Source organism: Heterodontus francisci, chromosome 8, assembly GCF_036365525.1.
Source record: "Heterodontus francisci isolate sHetFra1 chromosome 8, sHetFra1.hap1, whole genome shotgun sequence".
NCBI lineage: Eukaryota > Metazoa > Chordata > Chondrichthyes > Heterodontiformes > Heterodontidae > Heterodontus > Heterodontus francisci.
The window spans coordinates 85,100,779-85,121,304 of NC_090378.1; the positions used below are offsets into that span (position 1 = coordinate 85,100,779).

Sequence of the window (20,526 nt, forward strand, 5' to 3'; positions counted from 1 at the left end):
GGTTATAGGCTGTCTGCTGTTGGCACTAAGATCTTGCAGAAAGGGGATGGTAAGATGGGTGGATTTACATGGAAAGATAGGGTTTTAGATAAAAGGTTTTGGTTCTCTTCCCTCAGATTATTTGGTTCAATTTTTCATTCTCTATTCTCTTGTTCTCCATTTGTGCCACACAACATTCCTTGGCGAAGAAAGCAGGTAGGTGACCTGTTTTCATGGCGCTTTATAGCTGGCCATGAGGGGATCTGCAATCTCAGAATGGTGACTAATATCTTTTTGAGCAAGTATCTGGGCTCCACCCAGCACTTCCTGGTGTGAAGTTCCCCTTCGAAAACCAAGAAACTTCATGTAATTAATATTACTAAACACAGTTATTAGGATGATTCAGAGCCAAAATGTTGAGTTAATGGTACAGACATGACATTAAGTAACTTAGCACCTTAAAATTCAAGCCACATAATCCTGGAATAGTGCTCACTGTGTAGCCTCAATCTGTCATTTATGTTAGTTAAATCTGTGCAGTTGCAGTTTGGGGAAAATATTTACAGGAAATAAAATTGATAGACTTAATAGGTGAATTTCTTTTGGCTTCTGAAATGACACTTGTTGAACGCAGCTTCTAAAAGGGCTGTTCGCATTTCTCTGATTAATGTCATTAAGTATTGGGGCAGTACATGCTTTGAAACAAAGTCATTTGAAACACTGTCTCTTTATGACATTTATATATTATCATGGATTTGCAATTCCAGAATTGCAGCCAAGTCATTTCATCAACTTAACATACTTGAGCAGTAATTTGAGAAGTAGTGAATATTTTCAGGGTTTACCATATCACTTGTGATTCACACCATATATTATTTATATATATATTATATAATGTACATGCAATTAGATTCCATTGGACGAAGGGTTTTTTGCTTGCTTTCCTATTTTCTTTCATTTGGATTGAATTGGGTTTGAGCTGCACTCCAGGACTAGATCAATGCCCCTATGCAAAACTGAAGGAGTCCTGCATTATTAAAAAAGGTTCTATCCTTCGATTAACCAAGATTCAAGCTTGCTGTCTGGATAGATGTCAAAAACCTCATTGCACTATTCGAGGAACAGCAGGAAGCTGACTCTGACCTATGTTCTTCCCACAAACTGCATGACCAAGACTGATGAACTGGTCATTCTTCTCATTTGTTGTTGTTGATGTGTGTAAAATGGCTTTTGTGTTTGCCTACATTTAGTGATGTTTGAAGTATATTGAACATTTTAGCATGTTCTGAGAAATTGATCAGGTACGAAGGAAGGAACTAAATGTAAGCCAATGTAGTGTCGAGGAATTGTGGGGTCTTCACAGCTGAGCCTGATCCTGTCCTCACCAGACGGCCACTTTGCAGCCGTGTTCACTGAACAATGATTAGGAAACAAGAACTGTGGTGGCTGCTTTTTCTTCTCTCCCTGGCCAGAAAACGTTGAGGCCAACTGTAGCATCTATAAAGCAGTCCTAGCAGAGATCAGCTAACTCAGCACACATTGGGAGCTTTCTGCTCTGAATGGCTCAGTTCTACACTATGGTACCCACTGAACCATTAGAGTAGCCAACAAAACATCTATTTTTAACAGAGGCAGAGAATATATACACAGAAGCTAGGGGACATGTCCTGAGAGTGGATCTAACTAGCTCACTCAGTTTTCAGTTAAGTCAGTGTGATCAGAAGTATATTGTTCATATCCAAGGAATCCTCATTGCATTTTCTGTCTACAATAAGAAATTGGAACAAACCTTAGATGTAAATCATAATTTAAATAGGAACTGTATCCATATGCAGATTGCAGATAGAGTTACAATCTTCCTGGTTTTGAACTGGACAGTACAGTTTTGGAGTGCGTTGTCTAAATTTCTCAAAGGTGAAAAGGACACCGAGGATGAGGCTTTGCAACTCACCTGTCAATTATTTAGTAGATCCCAGACTGATCTGAGTAGGACCAAAAACAGTCTGGTCTTTCCTGTCACCTTTAATGATCACAAAGTCCTAGTGTCTTCGGGGGAGAGGGGGGAAATAACCCATCAGTTTTTAGCCTCTCTGCAATCAATATATTTTAACTACCACAAATAATTTTAATGTAGTTTTGAAATTTTCCAAAAGATCACTACAATAGTGCTTTTAATTGTAACTTGGTGCTGGATGGAATTTGTAATAGTTGTGATTTTTGCTCTGCCGCAAGAATGGCTCATTTAAAGCCCAAGGGAGATAACAACAGAATTAGATATGTGGATTGTTTGAAGTTTATCTTGTCAACACAGCATTTTTCCAATTTATAAAATTTTTGTACTGGCCTGGAGATTGAATTGCTTGGAAAAGAAGAAAAAGAATGATCCTATTGGGGTGTTTAAAATAGTGAAAAGAATTGAGTGACCACTCTGACTTCTGGAAGGGGAATCCAGAACTAGTGGGTGTAACCTTATATGGAAAACGAGGCTGGTTAAAAGCAAACCCAGATTAAAACAAAATCAGACAGACATTGTGAAAATATGGAGTGTACTAACCCCCCAAAAAACTATAGATGCACAATACACAAAAGTATTTGAAAAGGCTGTAGAGACTTTTGTTGGGAAGTAAGGGTTTTAAAGGATATGGAGAAAGGTAAGGGAACTGGGGTTAAAATGAGATGAAGATCTGCCTTGCCTAACAAAATGGCACTGCAGGTATGATGGACCGAATGGCTGCCTCCTGGTCCTTTGTTCCTACTTTTCAATCAGTAATTCAAGGTAAAGTTGCATACTTATGTTTCAAGTAGCAGTCTTGTTCATTGCTATAGCCAGGTCAGTTGCTTTTACTCCACATTTTAATGTTTGTTTGGAACCGAAGAGCATTGAACACTATTTTAACATTCATGTTAGAACAGTATTCAAATTGTGTTGTCTTTTGTACAGGATTCCATTGCAAACAAGCTTGATTCCCAGGAATGGCCTCATTGCTCAGGCTGTAGTGCCGCTTGGAATGGCTCAGGAGCTGTAAGGTATGGATTTTTTTTTAAGTAATGAAGCTGTTATGAATCTTTTTCAGCAACTTCAGTAAAGCTAACAAAAACATGACAAGAAAGGGAAAAATGTTAATTATAACTTTTTTTATTCATTCATGGGATGTGGGCGTCGCTGGCCAGGCCAGCATTTATTGCCCATCCCTAATTGCCCTTGAGGAGGTGGTGGTGAGCTGCCTTCTTGAACCGCTGCAGTCCATATGGGGTAGAGACACCTACAGTGCTGTTAGGAAGGGAGTTCCAGGATTTTGACCAAGCGACAGTGAAGGAACGGTGATATAGTTCCAAGTCAGGATAGTGCGTGACTTGGAGGGGAACTTGCAAGTGGTGGTGTTCCCACGTATTTGCTGCCCTTGTCCTTCTAGTTGGTAGAGGTCGCTGTTTGGAAGGTGCTGTCTAAGGAGCCTTGGTGCCTTGCTGCAGTGCATCTTGTAGATGGTATACACTGCTGCCACTGTGCATCGGTGGTGGAGGGGGTGAATGTTTGTAGATGGGGTGCCAATCAAGCGGGCTGCTTTGTCCTGGATGGTGTCGAGCTTCTTGAGTGTTGTTGGAGCTGCACCCATCCAGGCAAGTGGAGAGTATTCCATCACACTCCTGACTTGTGCCTTGTAGATGGTAGACAGCCTTTGGGGAGTCAGGAGGTGAGTTACTCGCCGCAGGATTCCTAGTCTCTGACCTGCTCTTGTAGCCACGGTATTTATATGGCGACTCCAGTTCAGTTTCTGGTCAATGGTAACCCCTAGGATGTTGATAGAACATAGAACAGTACAGCACAGTACAGGCCCTTAGGCCCACGATGTTGTGCCGACCCTTTAACCTACTCTAAGATCAAACTACCTACATACCCTTCATTCTACTATCATCCATGTACCTATCCAAGAGTCGCTTCAATGCCCCTAATGTATCTGCTTCTACTACCACCGTTGGCAGTGCATTCCACGCACCCACCACTCTCTCTGTAAAGAACCTACCTCTGACATCTCCCCAAAACCTTCCTCCAATCACCTTAAAATTATGCCCCCTGGTGATAGCCCTTTCTGCTTTGGGAAAAAGTCTCTGGCTATCCACTCTATCTATGCCTCTCATCTTGTACACCTCTATCAAGTCACCTCTCATCCTTCTTCGCTCCAATGAGAAAAGCCCTAGCTCCCTCAACCTTTCTTCATAAGACATGCCCTCCAGTCCAGGCAGCATCATGGTAAATCTCCTCTGCACCCTCTCTAAAGCTTCCACATCCTTCCTATAATGAGGCGACCAGAACTGAACACAATATTCCAAGTGTGGTCTAACCAGGGCTTTATAGAGCTGCAGCATAACCTCGCGGCTCTTAAACTCAATCTCCCTGTTAATGAAAGCCAACACCCCATACGCCTTCTTAACAACCCTATCAACTTGGGCGGCAACTTTGAGGGATCTATGGACGTGGACCCCAAGATCCCTCTGTTCCTCCACACTGCCAAGAATCCTGTCTGTAAGCCTGTATTCTGCATTCAAATTCGACCTTCCTAAATGAATCACTTCACACTTTTCCAGGTTGAACTCCATCTGCCACTTCTCAGCCCAGCTCTGCATCCTGTCAATGTCCCGTTGCAACCTACAACAGCCCTCCACACTATCCACAACTCCAGCAACCTTCGTGTCATCGGCAAACTTACTAACCCCGCCTTCCACTTCCTCATCCAAGTCGTTTATAAAAATCACTAAGAGCAGAGGTCCCAGAACAGATCCCTGCAGAACACCACTGGTCACCGAGCTCCAGGCTGAATACTTTCCATCTACTACCACCCTCTGTCTTCTATGGGCCAGCCAATTCTGTATCCAGGCAGCCAAATTTCCCTGTATCCCATGCCTCCTTACTTTCTGAATGAGCCTACCATGGGGAACCTTATCAAACGCCTTGCTAAAATCCATATACACCACATCCACTGCTCTTCCTTCATCAATGTGTTTTGTCATATCCTCAAAGAATTCAATAAGGCTTGTGAGGCATGACCTGCCCCTCGCAAAGCCATGCTGACTATCTCTAATCAAACTATGCTTTTCCAAATAATCATAAATCCTGTCTCTCAGAATCCTCTCCAATAATTTGCCCACCACCGACGTAAGACTGACTGGTCTGTAATTCCCAGGGTTATCCCTATTTCCTTTCTTTAACAAGGGAATAACATTTGCCACCCTCCAATCATCTGGTACTACTCCAGTGGACAATGAGGACGCAAAGATCATCGCCAAAGGCGCGGCAATCTCTTCCCTCGCTTCCCGTAACAACCTTGGGTATATCCCGTCTGGCCCCGGGGACTTATCTATCCTCATGTCATTCAAAATTTCCAGCACATCCTCCTTCTTTACATCAACCTGTTCGAGCATATCAGCCTGTTTCACGCTGTCCTCACAAACGACAAGATCCCTCTCACTAGAGAATACTGAAGCAAAGTATTCATTAAGGACCTCCCCTACCTCCTCCGACTCCAGGCACCAGTTCCCTCCACTATCCCTGATCGGCCCGAGCCTCACTCTGGCCATCCTCTTGTTCCTCACATAAGTGTAGAACGCCTTGGGATTTTCCTTAATCCTACCCGCCAAGACTTTTTCATGTCCCCTTCTAGCTCTCCTAAGTCCATTCTTCAGTTCCTTCCTGGCTACCTTGTAACCCTCTAGAGCCCTGTCTGATTCCTTGCTTCCTCAACCTTAAGTAAGCTTCCTTCTTCCTCTTGACTAGCTGTTCCACATCCCTTGTCATCCAAGGTTCCTTCACCCTACCATCCCTTCCTTGCCTCATCGGGACAAACCTATCCAGCAGTCGCAGCAAGTGCTCCCTAAACAACCTCCACATTTCTGTCGTGCATTTCCCTGAGAACATCTGTTCCCAATTTAAGCTCCCCAGTTCCTGCCTAATAGCATTGTAATTCCCCCTCCCCCAATTAAATATTTTCCCATCCTGTCTGCTCCTATCCCTCTCCATGACTATAGTAAAGGTCAGGGAGTTTTGATCACTATCACCGAAATGCTCTCCCACCGAGAGATCTGCCACCTGGCCTGGTTCGTTGCCAAGCACCAAATCCAACATAGCCTCCCCTCTAGTCGGCCTATCTACATATTGAGTCAGGAAACCTTCCTGGACACACCTGACAAAATCTGCTCCATCCAAACTATTTGCACTAAGGAGGTTCCAATCAATATTAGGGAAGTTGAAGTCACCCATGACAACAACCCTGTTACTTCTGAACCTTTCCAAAATCTGCCTCCCAATCTGTTCCTCCGTGTCTCTGTTGCTATTGGGGGGTCTATAGAAAACTCCCAATAAAGTGACTGCTCCTTTCCTGTTTCTGACTTCCACCCATAATGACTCAGTAGACAAACCCTCCTCGACGACCTCCCTTTCTGCAGCTGTGATACTATCCCTGATTAACAATGCCACTCCCCACCTCTTTTACCTCCCTCCCTATTCCTTTTGAAACATCTAAACCCCGGAGCATCCAACATCCATTCCTGCCCCTGTGATATCCACGTCTCCGTAATGGCCACAACATCGTAGCTCCAAGTACTGATCCATGCTCTAAGTTCATCACCCTTATTCCTGACACTTCTTGCGTTAAAATAGATACATTTCAACCCATCATACTGGCTGCAACTTTGCCCTGTCAACTGTCTAACCTTCCTCACAGACTCTCTGCACTCTGTATCTGCCTGTTCAACAGCTACCCCATCCACTGATCCGTAGCTCCGGTTCCCATCCCCCTGCCAAACTAGTTTCAACCCTCCCGAAGAGCTCTCGCAAACCTCCCGCCCAGGATATTGGTGCCCCTCCAGTTCAGATGCAACCCATCCTTCTTGTACAGGTCCCACCTTCCCCAGAAGGTATCCCAATGATCCACATTTCTGAAGCCCGCCCTCCCTACCCCAGCTCTGTAGCCACGTGTTCAGCTGCACTCGCTCTCTGTTTCTAGCCCCACTAGCACGTGGCACCGGTATCAATCCTGAGATTACTACTCTGCCCGTCCTGCCTTTTAGCTTCCAACCTAACTCCCTATATTCGCTTTTCAGGTCCTCATCCCTTTTCCTAGCTATGTCATTGGTACCGATGTGTACCACGACTTCTGGCTGCTCCCCCTCCCCCTTAAGAATCCTGTAGACTCGATCCGAGACATCCCTGACCCTGGCACCCGGGAGGCAGCATACCATCCGGGAGTCTTGTTCGCGACCACAGAATCTCCTGTCTGTTCCTCTAACCATTGAATCTCCTATCGCTATCGCTCTCCTATTCTCCCCCCTTCCCTTCTGAGCCACAGAGCCAGGCTCAGTGCCAGAGACCTGGCTGCTGTGGCTTTCCCCTGGGTGGTTCCCCACCCCCCCCCCCCCCCCCCCCCCCCCCAACCGTATCCTAAACGGTATACTTATTATTGAGGGGAACGGCCACAGGGGATCCCTGCACTGTGCGCCTATTCCGTTTCCCTCCCCTGACGGTGACCCAGCTACCTTTATCCTGTAACGTAGGTGTCACTACTTCCCTATAACTGCTCTCTATCACCCCTTCAGCCTCCTGAATGATCCGAAGTTCATCCAGCTCCAGCTCCAGTTCCCTAACGCGGTCTGTGAGGAGCTGGAGTTGGGTGCACTTCTCACAGGTGAAGTCAGCAGGGACACAAGTGGTGAAACTTACCTCCCACATCCTGCAAGAGGAGCATGCAACTGCCCTAGCTTCCATCCCCTCCGCTCGAAATTGACAAAAGAGATTTTTTTTTTAAATAAAGGAAAACCTTACCTTACCAAACCCTCCACACAAGACTCCTTTTTTTATGGTTAGAGGAGGAGGATGGGTGGGAGACACTACACGTGTAGTGTTTCGGGTTTAGCCACTGCCCGAATATATAAGTTCACTTACCCAGTGGGGGATTCAGCAATGGTAATGCCATTGAATGTCAAGGGGAGATGGTTAGATTCTCTTTTGTTGGAGATGGTCATTGCCTGGCACTTGTGTGACGTGAATGTTACTTGCCACTTATCAACCCAAGCCTGGATATTGTCCAAGTCTTGCTGCATTTCTACACGGACTGCTTCAATATCTGAGGAGTCGCGAATGGTGCTGAACATTGTGCAATCATCAGCGAACATCCCCACTTCTGACCTTATGATTGAAGGAAGGTCATTGATGAAGCAGCTGAAGATGGTTGGGCCTAGGACACTACCCTGAGGATCTCCTGCAGTGATATCCTGAAGCTCAGATGATTGACCTCCAACAACCACAACCATCTTCCTTTGCATTAGGTATGATTCCAGCCAGCGGAGCGTTTTCCCCCTGATTCCCAATTACCTCAATTTTGCTAGGGCTCCTTGATGCCATACTTGGTCAAATGCTGCCTTGATGTCACCTCACCTCTTGAGTTCAGCTCTTTTGTCCATGTTTGAACCAAGGCTGTAATGAGATCAGGAGCTGAGTGGCCCTGGCGGAACCCAAACTGAGCGTCACTGAGCAGGTTATTGCTAAGCAAGTGCCGCTTGATGGCACTGTTGATGACACCATCCATCACTTTACTGATGATTGAGAGCAGACTGAGGCGGTAATTGACCAGGTTGAACTTGTCCTGCTTTTTGTGTACAGGACACACCTGGACAATTTTCCACATTGCAGGGTAGATGCTAGTGTTGTAGCTGTACTGGAACAGTTTGGATAGGGGTGCGGCAAGTTCTGGAGCACAGGTCTTCAGTACTATTGCTGGAATATTGTCAGGGCCCATAGCCTTTGCAGTATCCAGTGCCTTCAGTCGTTTCTTGATATCACGCGGAGTGATTGAATTGGCTAGAGTCTGGCATCTGTGATGCTGGGGACATCAGGAGGAGGCGGAGATGGATCATCAACCCGGCACTTCTGGCTGAAGATTGTTGCAACTGCTTCAGCGTTATCTTTCGCACTGATGTGCTGGGCTCCCCCATCGTTGAGGATGGGGATATTTGTGGAGCCACCTCCTCCAGTTAGTTGTTTAATTGTCCACCACCATTTACGGCTGGATGTGGCAGGACTGCAGAGCTTAGATCTGATCCTTTGGTTATGGGATCGCTTAGCTCTGTCTATCGCATGCTGCTTACACAGTTTGGCATGCAAGTAGTCCTGGGTTGTAGCTTCACCAGGTTGACACCTCATTTTGAGGTATCAAATGTTTTATCAAATATTTTTTTCAATGTAGGTTTTACACTTTTCATGACCAACTTAGTACAAAGAAAATGTTAAAAACCTTTTCAGTGCCCCACCTATTTAATAAGATTGTATGTTACTGTTTCCCTTCGCTTAGGTAGGATATTATTATCATAGAGGGAGTGGCAACGAAGGTTCACCAGACTTGTTCCCGGGATGGCCGGACTGTCCTATGAGAGAGACTGGGGAAACTGGGCCTGTATTCTCTAGATTTCGAAGAATGAGAGGTGATCTCATTGAAACCTACAAAATGCTTAAAGGGATAGACAGGGTAGATGCAGCTAAGATGTTTCCCCTGGTTGGGGAGTCTAGAACCAGGGGACACAATTTCAAAATAAGGGGGAAGCCACTTAGAACCGAGATGAGGAGAAATTTCTTTACTCAGAGGGTTGTGAATCTTTGTAATTCTCTACCCCAAGAGGGCTGTGGAAGCTCAGTCATTGAGTATGTTTAAAGTAGAGATTGACAGATTTCTAAATACAAATAACATAAGGGGATATGAGGATAGTGTAGGAAAAAGGCTTTGAAGTGGATGATCAGCCATGATCATTTTTAATGGCAGGGCAGGCTCGATGGGTTGAATGGCCTACTCCTGTTCCAATGTACCAATAGGAACCTAGTCCACACTAGGCTATTTTAAGATGGCCATAGATGATAGTTATGTTGATTTGGTTATTTTTTTTAATGAAAGAATTGGAACTTTGCACAGAACCTCTGGACAGAATTTTCTTATTGTGTCATTCTTTTGGACTGAAGGTGGAATTTTGCAATTCAGCAATGCAAGAATTCTAATGAAACAGTAATATATGGGCAAGGTAAATCTCTCAATAGTTCAGCTGAAGTGTTGCATACAAATGTTGTTCTGTGACCATCTTTTTGACAGAATATGTCCATAAGCTGTAACAGGCTGGGGTGAAAATGTTCCAAAGAATATAGTTCCCTTCTTTCTTCCCCAGTCTATATCATGGTGATGTTGAGCTCATGCTCAGGAGTCAGTTGTGTGGCCTCTTAGTGAAGTTGGACAACTTTTATTTATATTGTCCTTTGTAATGTCTTGATGTTGAATTTCCATCTTTTGTTCTTGTCGGAAAAAAATCCAGATAGTTAACTCTCTCTCATGTTACAAGGAGAAATGTATAATCTACTGTGGACTTGATTGACATCCATAGATCAGTGGGTATTTAGTGATGAGTACCTACAACTATTTTGCATTCATAATGTCATACTCCAGAATCATAGAATCATACAGCACAGAAGCCCATCCAGTTTGCACCAGCTCTGTCAAAGAGTAATCCAGTTAGTCCCATTCCCCCACTCGTATCCCATATCCCCGCAATTTTTCTCCCATCAAGTATTGAACAATTTTTTTTGTTCCCTTATGCATTTCCTAATTTCTTCAGTGTTAAGTTTTAGACATTAAAAAAAACCACAATTGCACTAGATGTTAACTAACCATTCTTTACTGCTTAGTGCTCGTCAAGGGAACAAAAGCAATCAAGATGATCGCAGAGGAGGTTTGAAACTGATTATATTCATAATAGGAGGTGTAACTTACTCTGAGATGCGCTGTGCATATGAAGTTTCTCAGAGCAGTAAGTCTTGTGAAGTGATTGTTGGTAAGTATTTAAAATCTCTTATTTAACAGTTTTACCTTGTGTATTTAGGCTTATTCTAGTGTTGATAGTAAGATTATAGCCTTTATGCTTGATCCATCGTGATTTCTTTATGGTTAAATTTGAATACATGGTGAATGTTTATGCAAGAGTGGGAAACTAATCTGGGTCTGAGTAAAATGTAATAAAGTTTTAAGCCAAAATACATAGGGATAATGTATCATGGAGTTGCATGTTGCCAAAAATGACATATATTTATCCCTCAGGGTCAACTCATATTCTTACACCCACAAGACTATTAGATGATCTGAAGAAACTGAGCAAATGAAAGCGCCACGCATGAATCAAAACCAGCCACTTGCATAAACTTCAGCTAATATGAAAGACAAAGATTTGACATAATCTGTGCAATTAATCTTGTTTGTCTAAAATATTTTGAGAAATGGAATGCACAGATGTATTGACCAGTGCATAGTTCATCATGTAATGTAATTATAATACTGTAAATTAAGGCTTTGAGCGAGTCAATATTGACATAAAGTAATTCTGCTTTAGACCCTACTGCCTAAAACACCATGGGTTGTACACAAAAGGATGTCATGCTCTAATTCGTAACTCTGGTATCACTAGAAATGCATGTGTATTTTTAAAGTGATAACTATATGGGAGTTTTTTTTCTGAAATTTATGTTGATTGTAGTTCTCGTACATTTTATGGCACTGTTTTGAATATATTGTCTGAAGTATATATTTATGTCTAACATGGGTCTTAAATAAAACTGTTAAATTTGCAACTTGCAGTTAAAAAATATATATTCTATGTAATGTTGTTGCCATGTAAATGCTTTTGCAAAAGCCTTAAAGCCTTGTCAAAACTAGGACTTTATTTTGGGATAAATCAGTAGACTTTTTAAAAATGGTTTAAAGCATGCAACCCTGCCAAATAAACAAATTTAGAAACAGTTGCAATCCACAATGCTATTTCAGCACAGCACCAGAATAATAGAATTATACATCAGCTACAAAAGTACCTGGAAACTGTAAAGTTGTACTGTCATGTATATGTAAAATACAATGCATATCTCATCCTTTAGGCATTAATCCAATTATGTGCTACCCACAATATGTAGTTGTTTTTTCTAAGCTGTGCCAATGTGACTGTAGTGTACATGCAAAGTAAGGGTTGGGTAGAGTGGGTGGGGGGGCGGGGGTTGGGGTTGGGGTGGGGAGGTGGAATTCTAACTGTAAGTTTTGAAACTATTTGCATAGGCCTATTCCTCCTGCCTTTTTTTTTTGTTTCGCAGTTTCAACATTTTGTTGTTAAAAATACTCAATGCCTAGCAAAGTATACATTTTTTTTAAATCTAGTACATGTCTTCTGGCTAGCTAATAAACTAAAAACTACAAAGAAGCATGTGTGTGTAATTGTAATGACATGAGAGCTTTCTGTGAATCAAATAGAATGTGTTGTGTCCATTTCCAACTATCTGATGAGACAATTGGGAAGGGTACATATCTGTTGACCGGAAATCTTAATTGAACACCAAAACAAGTAAGCTAATATACTGTTCCAGGGACTGGTGTGACATGGGTTTGTGACATTAATGCCTACACACTGAGTTCTTTACCTGAGCAGTGATTGGGGAAGTTGCAAAGTGAATGAATTTTTTTCATAGATGAGGAGGAAAATTTAAAAGACAGGTCAGCTCTGGGGAAAAAGCACAAAGTATTTTGTTTGTTTGTCATTCGCCCCAGTTGGGAACTATTGTGCACCTCGTGAGGCAGGTTTTTAATGTTAGACCTGTATTTTAGCAACATAACCTCATTTGTGTCAGCCATGGCAGTTGGTAGCACCGTTACCTCTGAGTCAGATGGTTGTGGATTGGGTCCCACTCCAGGACTTGAGCACAATGATCTAGGCTGACACTCCAGTGAAGTACTGAGGGAGTCCTGCACTGCTAGAGATGCTATCTTTCAGATGGGTTTTTTAATTCATTCATGGGATGTGGGTGTCGCTGGTTAGGCCAGCATTTACTGCCCATTCCTAATTGCCCTCAAGAAGGTGATGGTGAGCTGCCGCCTTGAGCTGCTGCAGTCCTTGTGGTTTAGGTACACCCACAGTGCTTTTAAAAAGGGAGTTCCAGGATCTTGACCCAGAGACCGTGAAGGAACGGCAAAATAGTTCCAAATCATCAGGATGGTGTATGGCTTGGAGGGGAACTTGCAGGTGGTGGTGTTCCCATGCATCTGCTGCCCTTGTCCTTCTGGGTGGTAGAGGTCACGAGTTTGGAAGGTGCTGTTGAAGGCGACTTGGTGAGTTGCGGCAGTGCATCTTGGTAGATGGTAAACACTGCTGCCACTGTGTGTCAGTGGTGAAGGGAGTGAATGTTGAAGTTGGTGGATGGGGTTCTAATCAAGTGGGCGGTTTATCCTGGATGGTGTCAATCTTCTTGAGTGTTGTTGGAGCTGCACTCATCCAGGCAAGTGGAGAGTATTCCATCACACTCCTGACTTGTGCCTTGTAGAAGGTGGACAGGCATTGAGGAGTCAGGAGGTGAGATACTCGTTGCAGAATTCCTAGCCTCTGACCTGTTCTTGTAGCCAAAGTATTTATGTGGCTGGTCCAGTTCAGTTTCTAATCAATGGTGACCCCCAGGATGTTGCTAGTGGAGATTCAGCAATGGTCATGCCATTGAGAACATCAAGGGGAGTTGAGGAGATTCTCTCTTGTTTGAGATGGTCATTGCCTGGCACTTGTGTGGCGCAAATGTTACTTTCCACTTATCAGCCCAAGCCTGGATGTTGTCTAGGTCTTGCTGCATCTGGACATAGGCAGCTACAGTATCTGAGGAGTCATGAATGATACTGGACATTATGTAGTCATCAGCGAACACCCCATTTCTGACCTTATGGATGGAAGGTCATTGATGAAGCAGCTGAAGGTGGTTGGGTCTAGGCCACTACCCTGAGGAACTCCTGCAGTGATGTCCTGGGACTGAGATGATTGACCTCCAACAGCCACAACCATCTTCCTTTGTGCTAGGTGTGACTCCAATCAACGAAGACCTCCATTTTTGCTAGGGCCCCTTGATGTGAAGGGCGGTCGCTCTCACCACACCTCTGGAGTTCAGCTGTTTTGTCCATGTTTGGAAAAAGGCTGTAATGAGGTTAGGTGCTGAGTGGCCCTGGCAGAACCCATACTGAGCGTCAGTGAGCAGGTTATTGCTGAGCATGTGCCACTTGATAGCACTGTCGAAGACTCCTTCTATCACTTTGCTGATAATCGAGAGTAGACTGATAGGGCGGTAATTGGCCGGGATGGACTTGTCCTGATTTTTGTGTGCAGAACGTACTTAGGACATTTTCCACATTGCTGGGTAGATGCCAGTGTTGTAGCTTTACTGGAACCTAGGGGCGCAGCTAGTTCTGGAGCACAAGTCTTCAATACTATTGCCGGAATGTTGTCAGAGCCCATAGGCTTTGCAGTATCCAGTGCCTTCAGCCGTTTCTTGCTATCACGTGGAGTGAATCGGATTGGCTGAAGACTGGCAACTGTGATCCTGGGGACCTCAGGAGAAGGCCTAGACGGATCATCCACTTGGCACTTGTGGCTGAAGATGGATGCAAATGCTTCAGCCTTGTCTTTTGAACTGATCATAGAAAGTTTATGGCACAGAAAGAGGCCATTTGGCCCGTCATGTCTATGCTGGCCAAAAAACGAACCACCTAGTTTAATCCCACCTTCCAGCATTTGGGTCTGGAGCCCTGCAGACTACGGCACTTGAGATGCATATCCAGACTCCTTTTGAATGAATTGAGGGTTTCTGCCTCAACTACCCTTTTAGGCAGAGTTCCAGACCCCACCACCCTCTGGGTGAAAAGATTTTCCCTCATCTCCCCTCTACTCTTTCTACCAACCACTTTAAATCTATGCCCCCTAGTCACTGACCTTTCTGCTAAGGTAAATAGGCCCTTCACTTCCACTCTTCTCCAGTCCCCTCCAAATTTTGTACGTTTCAATCAGATCTCCCCTCAACCTTCTCTGTTCCAAGGAGAACAACAGCAGCCTATCCAATCTTTCCTCTTGGCTGCATTTTTCCAGTTCTGGCAACCTCCTCGTAAATCTCCTCTGTACTCCCTCTCGTGCATGTATATCCTTTCTGTAATGAGGTGACCAGAATTGCACACAGTATTCAAGTTGTTGCCTAACCAATGAGTTACACAGTTCCAGCATAACGTCCCTGCTCTTACATTCTGTACCTTGGCTAATAAAGGAAAGGATTCCATAAGCCTTCTTAACCACCTTATCGACCTGTCCTGCTACCTTCAGGGATCTGTGGACAGTCACTCCAACGTCCCTCACTTCCTCTACACTTCTCAGTATTTTCTCATTAATCTTGTATTCCTTTGCCTTGTTTGACCTCCCCAAATGCATCACCTCACACTTCTCCGGGTTGACTTCCATTTGCCACTTTTCTGCCCATCTGACCAGACCATCAATATCTTCCTGCAGCCTACAACTATCCTCCTCGCCAATCTTTGTGTCGTCTGCAAACTTCTTGATCATGATCCCTACATTTATGTCCAAATCGTTAATATATACCACAAAAAGCAGGGGACCCAGTACAGAGTCCTGCAGAACGCTGCTGGAAACAGCCTTCCAGATGCAGAAACACCCATCAACAATTACCCTTTGTTTCCTGCCATTGACCTTGCTGCATTTCCCTGGATCCCATGGGATTTTTTTTTAACCAGTCTGCCATGTGGGACCTTGTCAAAAGCCTTGTTAAAATCCATGTAGACCACATCAACTGTGCTGCCCTCATCTATCTTCCTTGTTACTTCAAAAAAAATTATTAAGTTAGTCTTCCCTTAACAAATCCATGCTGACTATCCTTGATTAACCTGTGCCTTTCTAAGTGACAGTTTATCCTGTCTCTCAGAATTGATTGCAATAATTTGCCCACTACTGAGGTTAGACTGACTGCCCTGTAATTATTCAGTCTATCCCTCGCTCTCTTTTTAAACAGAGTTACAATGTTAGCAGTTCTCCAGTCCTCTGGCATCACACCTGTATCCAGTGAGGACTGGAAAATTTTGGTCAGACCGTCTGCTATTTCCTCTCTCGCTTCTTTTAATAGCCTGGGGTACATTTCATCTGGCCCTGATGATTTATCAACTTTCAAGGATGCTAATCCCATTAATACTTCCTCTCTCCCTATGTTTATCACGTCCAATACTTCACACCCCTCTTCCTGAACTACAATGTCTGCATATGTCCCCCTCTTTTGTGAAGACAGATGCAATGTATTCATTAAGAACAATACCAACATCTTCCGCCCTTAAGGTTAAGGCTACCTACACTTAAGGTTACCTTCTTGGTCTGCCACATTTTACCGGCGGTGACGTGGCCTTGGTACGCCCCCCCACCCCCCCCACCACCGCTCAGCAGCGAGGCCTTCATTTAAATAGTAAAATTAATGCAAATAAATTTACATATACTTACCTTGTCCCGGTGCCTGTTCCACGCCCATATTATGGCTGCCGGCCACAACTCATGTGCTTTTGGAACTCCATACAGAGTTCCGAGGTGAGACACTGCTGAGGAGGGGGGAGGACTACAATTATCAGGGCGGGGGTGGGGGAAGCTGGGTTGTGGGAATGATGGGAAGGGGTTGAGAGTCAAAATGAAAAGGTGATTTTTTGGGGGGATATGTCACTGTAATACGTGGGGACTCAGTTGCGGGGGGCGGTTGGGGGTGGTGGGATAGGGGAATATAAGTTGAAATTAAAAGTGTTTGGCAGTTTCTGGTGAAGCAAGGGCATACACAATAAACGGGAGGGTATTGAGAGGGGTAGAAGAAGTGAGAGCTTGGAGTGCATGTCAACAGGTCCCTGAAGGTGGCAGGACAGGTAGATAGAGTGGTGAAGAAGGCATATGGAATGCCTACTTTATTGGCTGAGGTATAGAATACAAAAGCAGGGATGTAATGCTGGAACTGTATAAAATGCTGGTTAGGCCACAGCTGGGGTATTGCATACAGTTCTGGTCACCACATTACAGGAAAGACATAACTCTGGACAGAGTACAGAGGATATTTACAAGAATGTTGCCAGAGGAGGCTGAGGGGTGACTTAATTGAGGTGTACAAAATTATGAGAGGCCTAGATAGAGTAGACAGCAAGGATCTGTTTCCCCTAGTGGAGAGGTTAATTACCAGTGGACACAGATTTAAGGTGATTGGTGGAAAGATTAGAGGGGACATGAGAAATTTTTTCACCCAGAGGATGGTGGGTGTCTGAAATTCACTGTCAGGAACGGTGGTGGAGGCAGAAACCCTAAAATAAATTAAAAAGTACCTGGACATGCACCTGAAGTGCTGTTACCTGCAAGGCTACGGACTAGGTGCTTGAAGGTCGGATTAGATTGGGTGGCTAGTTTTTTCAGCCAGCGCAGACACAATGGACTGAATGGCCTCCTTCTGTGCCGTAATTTTTCTATGGTTCTATGGTTAATTATTAAAATGAGATTGAAGGGTTTGAAGCCCTTTAAAAAATGGTGCGCTTTACATCATTGGGTGTGGCTGCTCCGCCCCCTCTGTTTAAATGGGCCCGAGCACGAAATATCGCAGGGGCTCACGATGGCGCATCCACACGAGCAGACTGCCGAGAAGAGAGCGGCCGCCACAAATTGTGGCGCGCTCATAAAATTCAGCCCTATGAGTGGGAAGATAAGCCATTGTAAGTGATTCTCTGGCTATGATTGGATAGATAAGAACAGAACCTGGCAAGTGCAATTAGATTAGAGATACAGCACTGAAACAGGCCCTTCGGCCCACCGAGTCTGTGCCGACCATCAACCACCCATTTATACTAATCCCACACTACCATATTCCTACCAAACATCCTCACCTGTCCCTATATTTCCCTACCACCTACCTATACTAGTGACAATTTATAATGGCCAATTTACCTATCAACCCAGCTGGACGATGGAGAGGCTTTGGACAAGAATGGTGTAGTCAACTGTATCAAAGACTGCAAACAGGTTGAAAAGGACAAGGAGATGTATAGTCATAGAATCATTTACGGTACAGACGGCAGCCATTCGTCCCATCGAGTCCATGCTGGCTCTCCACAGAGAAATGCAGTAAGTCCCACATCCAATTCATCCCCATAGCCCTGCAAATTTATTTCCTTCAAGTGTCCGTCCAATTTCCTTTCAAAATCATTGATTGTCTCCGCTTCCACCACTCTTGTCGGCAATGTGTTCCAGGTCATTATTGCCCACTTTGTAAATAAGTTCTTCCTCACATTCTCCCTGCATCACTTGCCCAAAACCTTCAATCTGTGTCCCCTGGTCCTTGTACCATTAGTTAATGGGAACAGTTTTTCTTTGTCTAACATATCTAAGCATGTCCTAATCTTGAACACCTCTATTAAATCTCTCCTCAATCTCCTATGATTTAAGGAGAACAACCCCAGCTTTGCCAACCAAACATTGTAAGTAAAATTCCACATCCCTGGAACCATTCTGGTAAATCTCCTTTGTACCCTCTCAGGACCTTTTTAAAGTGAGGTGTCCAGAACTGGATGCAATACTCCAGTTGGGGCCTAACCAGAGCTTTATAAAGGTTCAGCATAACGTCACAGCTTTTGTATTCTATGTCTCTATTTATGAAGACCAAGATCCCATATGCTTTGCTAACCACACTCTCAATATGTCCTGCCACCTTCAAAGATCGATGCACATGCATCCCCAGGTCCCTCTGTTTCTGCACACTCTTTAGAACTGTGCCATTGAGTATATATTGCCTCTCCCTATTCCTTCTGCCAAAATGCATCACTTTACACTTGTCAGTGTTAAATTCTATCCGCCCATAAATGTCTGCCCATTCTGCTAGCCTATATATCTCCTGTTACAAGTGATTCATATAATCCTCACTGTTTACTTCATCTCCAGGTTTGGTGTCATCAACAAATTTTGAAATTCTACTCTGTATTCCAAGATCCAAGTCATTTATCTATTATTCCAAGATCACAAATAGGATGTCATTGGTGATTTTGATAAGAGCTGTTTCAGTACCTGATTGGAGGGATTCAAACATGGAGTTCCAGGAAAGGTGGACATGGATTTGGGAGGCGAAAATACATTCAAAGACTTTGGAGAAGAAATTGAGGTTGGAGATGGGGGCAGTAGTTTGCAAAGACAGAGGGATAAAGGCATGTTTTTTTGAGGAGAGGAATGATGACAGCAGATTTAAAGGATAGAGGGACAACACCTGGAGACAATATTAGTTAACATGGGAGCCAGGAAGGGAAGCTGGGTCGTCAGCAGTTTAGTGGGAATAGGGTCATTGGTGCAGGAGATGAATCTCAGGCTCAAAATGAGTTCAGATAGGGCATGAGGGGAGATAGAAGAGAAACTAGAGAAAGATATGAGGGGTTTAAGAAGATGGCTTACAGTCGAGAAAAAAAGGTGTTGTTTTCACTATTCCATCCTGGAATAGTGACCAGTTTTGGCAGACAAGGGCAGGACCCAATAGTGCTTTATGCGGTCCAGCAAGATCTGGCAGTGGATGACTCAAGCAGTTGTCCACCAAATCCATTAAAGTCTATATCTCTTGGACTTAAGAGAGCGGAGATGAGGACCTCACGTTTACAGAGGGTAGAAGGTGGAAGACTAACCAGAAGAGCGTTGGAATAATCAAGTCTAGAGGTAAAATAGGAATGAATGAGGGTTCAGCAGCAGATGAGCTGAGACAAGGGCGAAGTTGGGTGATGTTATGGAGGTGGAAAAAGGTGGTCTTAGTGATGGCATGAATATGTGGTCAGAAGCTCATGTTAAGGTTAAATATGACACCAAGATTGCAAACTGGTTTCGTTTCAGACAGATGCCACAGACAGGGATGGAGTTGGTAGCTAGGAAATGGAGTTTGAAACGGGGTAAACAATGGCTTTAATCTTCCCAATACTTAACTGGAGGAAATTTCCGCTCATCCAATACTGGATGTCAGATAAGCAGTTTGCCAATTTAGAAACAATGGAGGAGTCGAGAGAAGTGGTGGTGAGGTAGAACTGGGTGTCATCAGTGTACATGTGAAAACTAATGCTGTGCTTTAAGAGTTGTGCTTTGGGGGGGAGTGCGGGGGTGGAATGGGAAGGAATGTGTAATTTGTGTAAATACACAGAGAAAACTTGAAGCATTAAAATCTGAGACTGAAAATGATGGGAATGAATAAACCCTGGATTTCCTGGATCCCAGATAGAAATGACCGTGAAATTTCTGCCATTTTTTTTACGCCCATCTTGCCGACAGGAACATGCCGCAATTTCCTGTGGATCCTGTGTCTACGTCAGAAAATAAAAATCGCTGTAAAGCAAGCATAAATACAGCAGCACCTTTATTCACCTAAAGGTGAACAGTGAATGGACCGCTGTCATCTGCTATGGCGCCTCACTCTCCAAATGTCTTGTCTCTGCTGTACTTTTCCCTCTTCCGTTATTGTGCAGAACAGATAAAGGAGAAAAACATGCCCAACGTCACCCTCATCCTAACGGCCACCTTTATGTGCGGCTGCATCAAGCTGTGCCTAAACCCACGGTACGCAAACACCCAGTTTCACTATTTGCCGAGGTTCTATATGTCCCCGGTGTTGTGAATGACGGGTCTGGCCACATTGCCGTGAAAACA

The 20,526-nt window shown here is 44.1% G+C and overlaps 1 protein-coding gene across 1 annotated transcript in view; it reads left to right on the plus strand.

The window, feature by feature from the left end:
* stxbp3 (syntaxin binding protein 3) overlaps positions 1 to 12,243 on the plus strand; it is an 80,853-nt gene extending 68,610 nt beyond the window's left edge. The window contains exons 17-19 of the mRNA XM_068037578.1: positions 2,921 to 3,006; positions 10,691 to 10,836; positions 11,100 to 12,243. Coding sequence (XP_067893679.1) covers positions 2,921 to 3,006; positions 10,691 to 10,836; positions 11,100 to 11,161 — 294 coding nt within the window. The 3' untranslated portion in view covers positions 11,162 to 12,243. The remainder of the gene's footprint in view (positions 1 to 2,920; positions 3,007 to 10,690; positions 10,837 to 11,099) is intronic.
* The last annotated feature ends 8,283 nt before the right edge of the window (positions 12,244 to 20,526 follow it).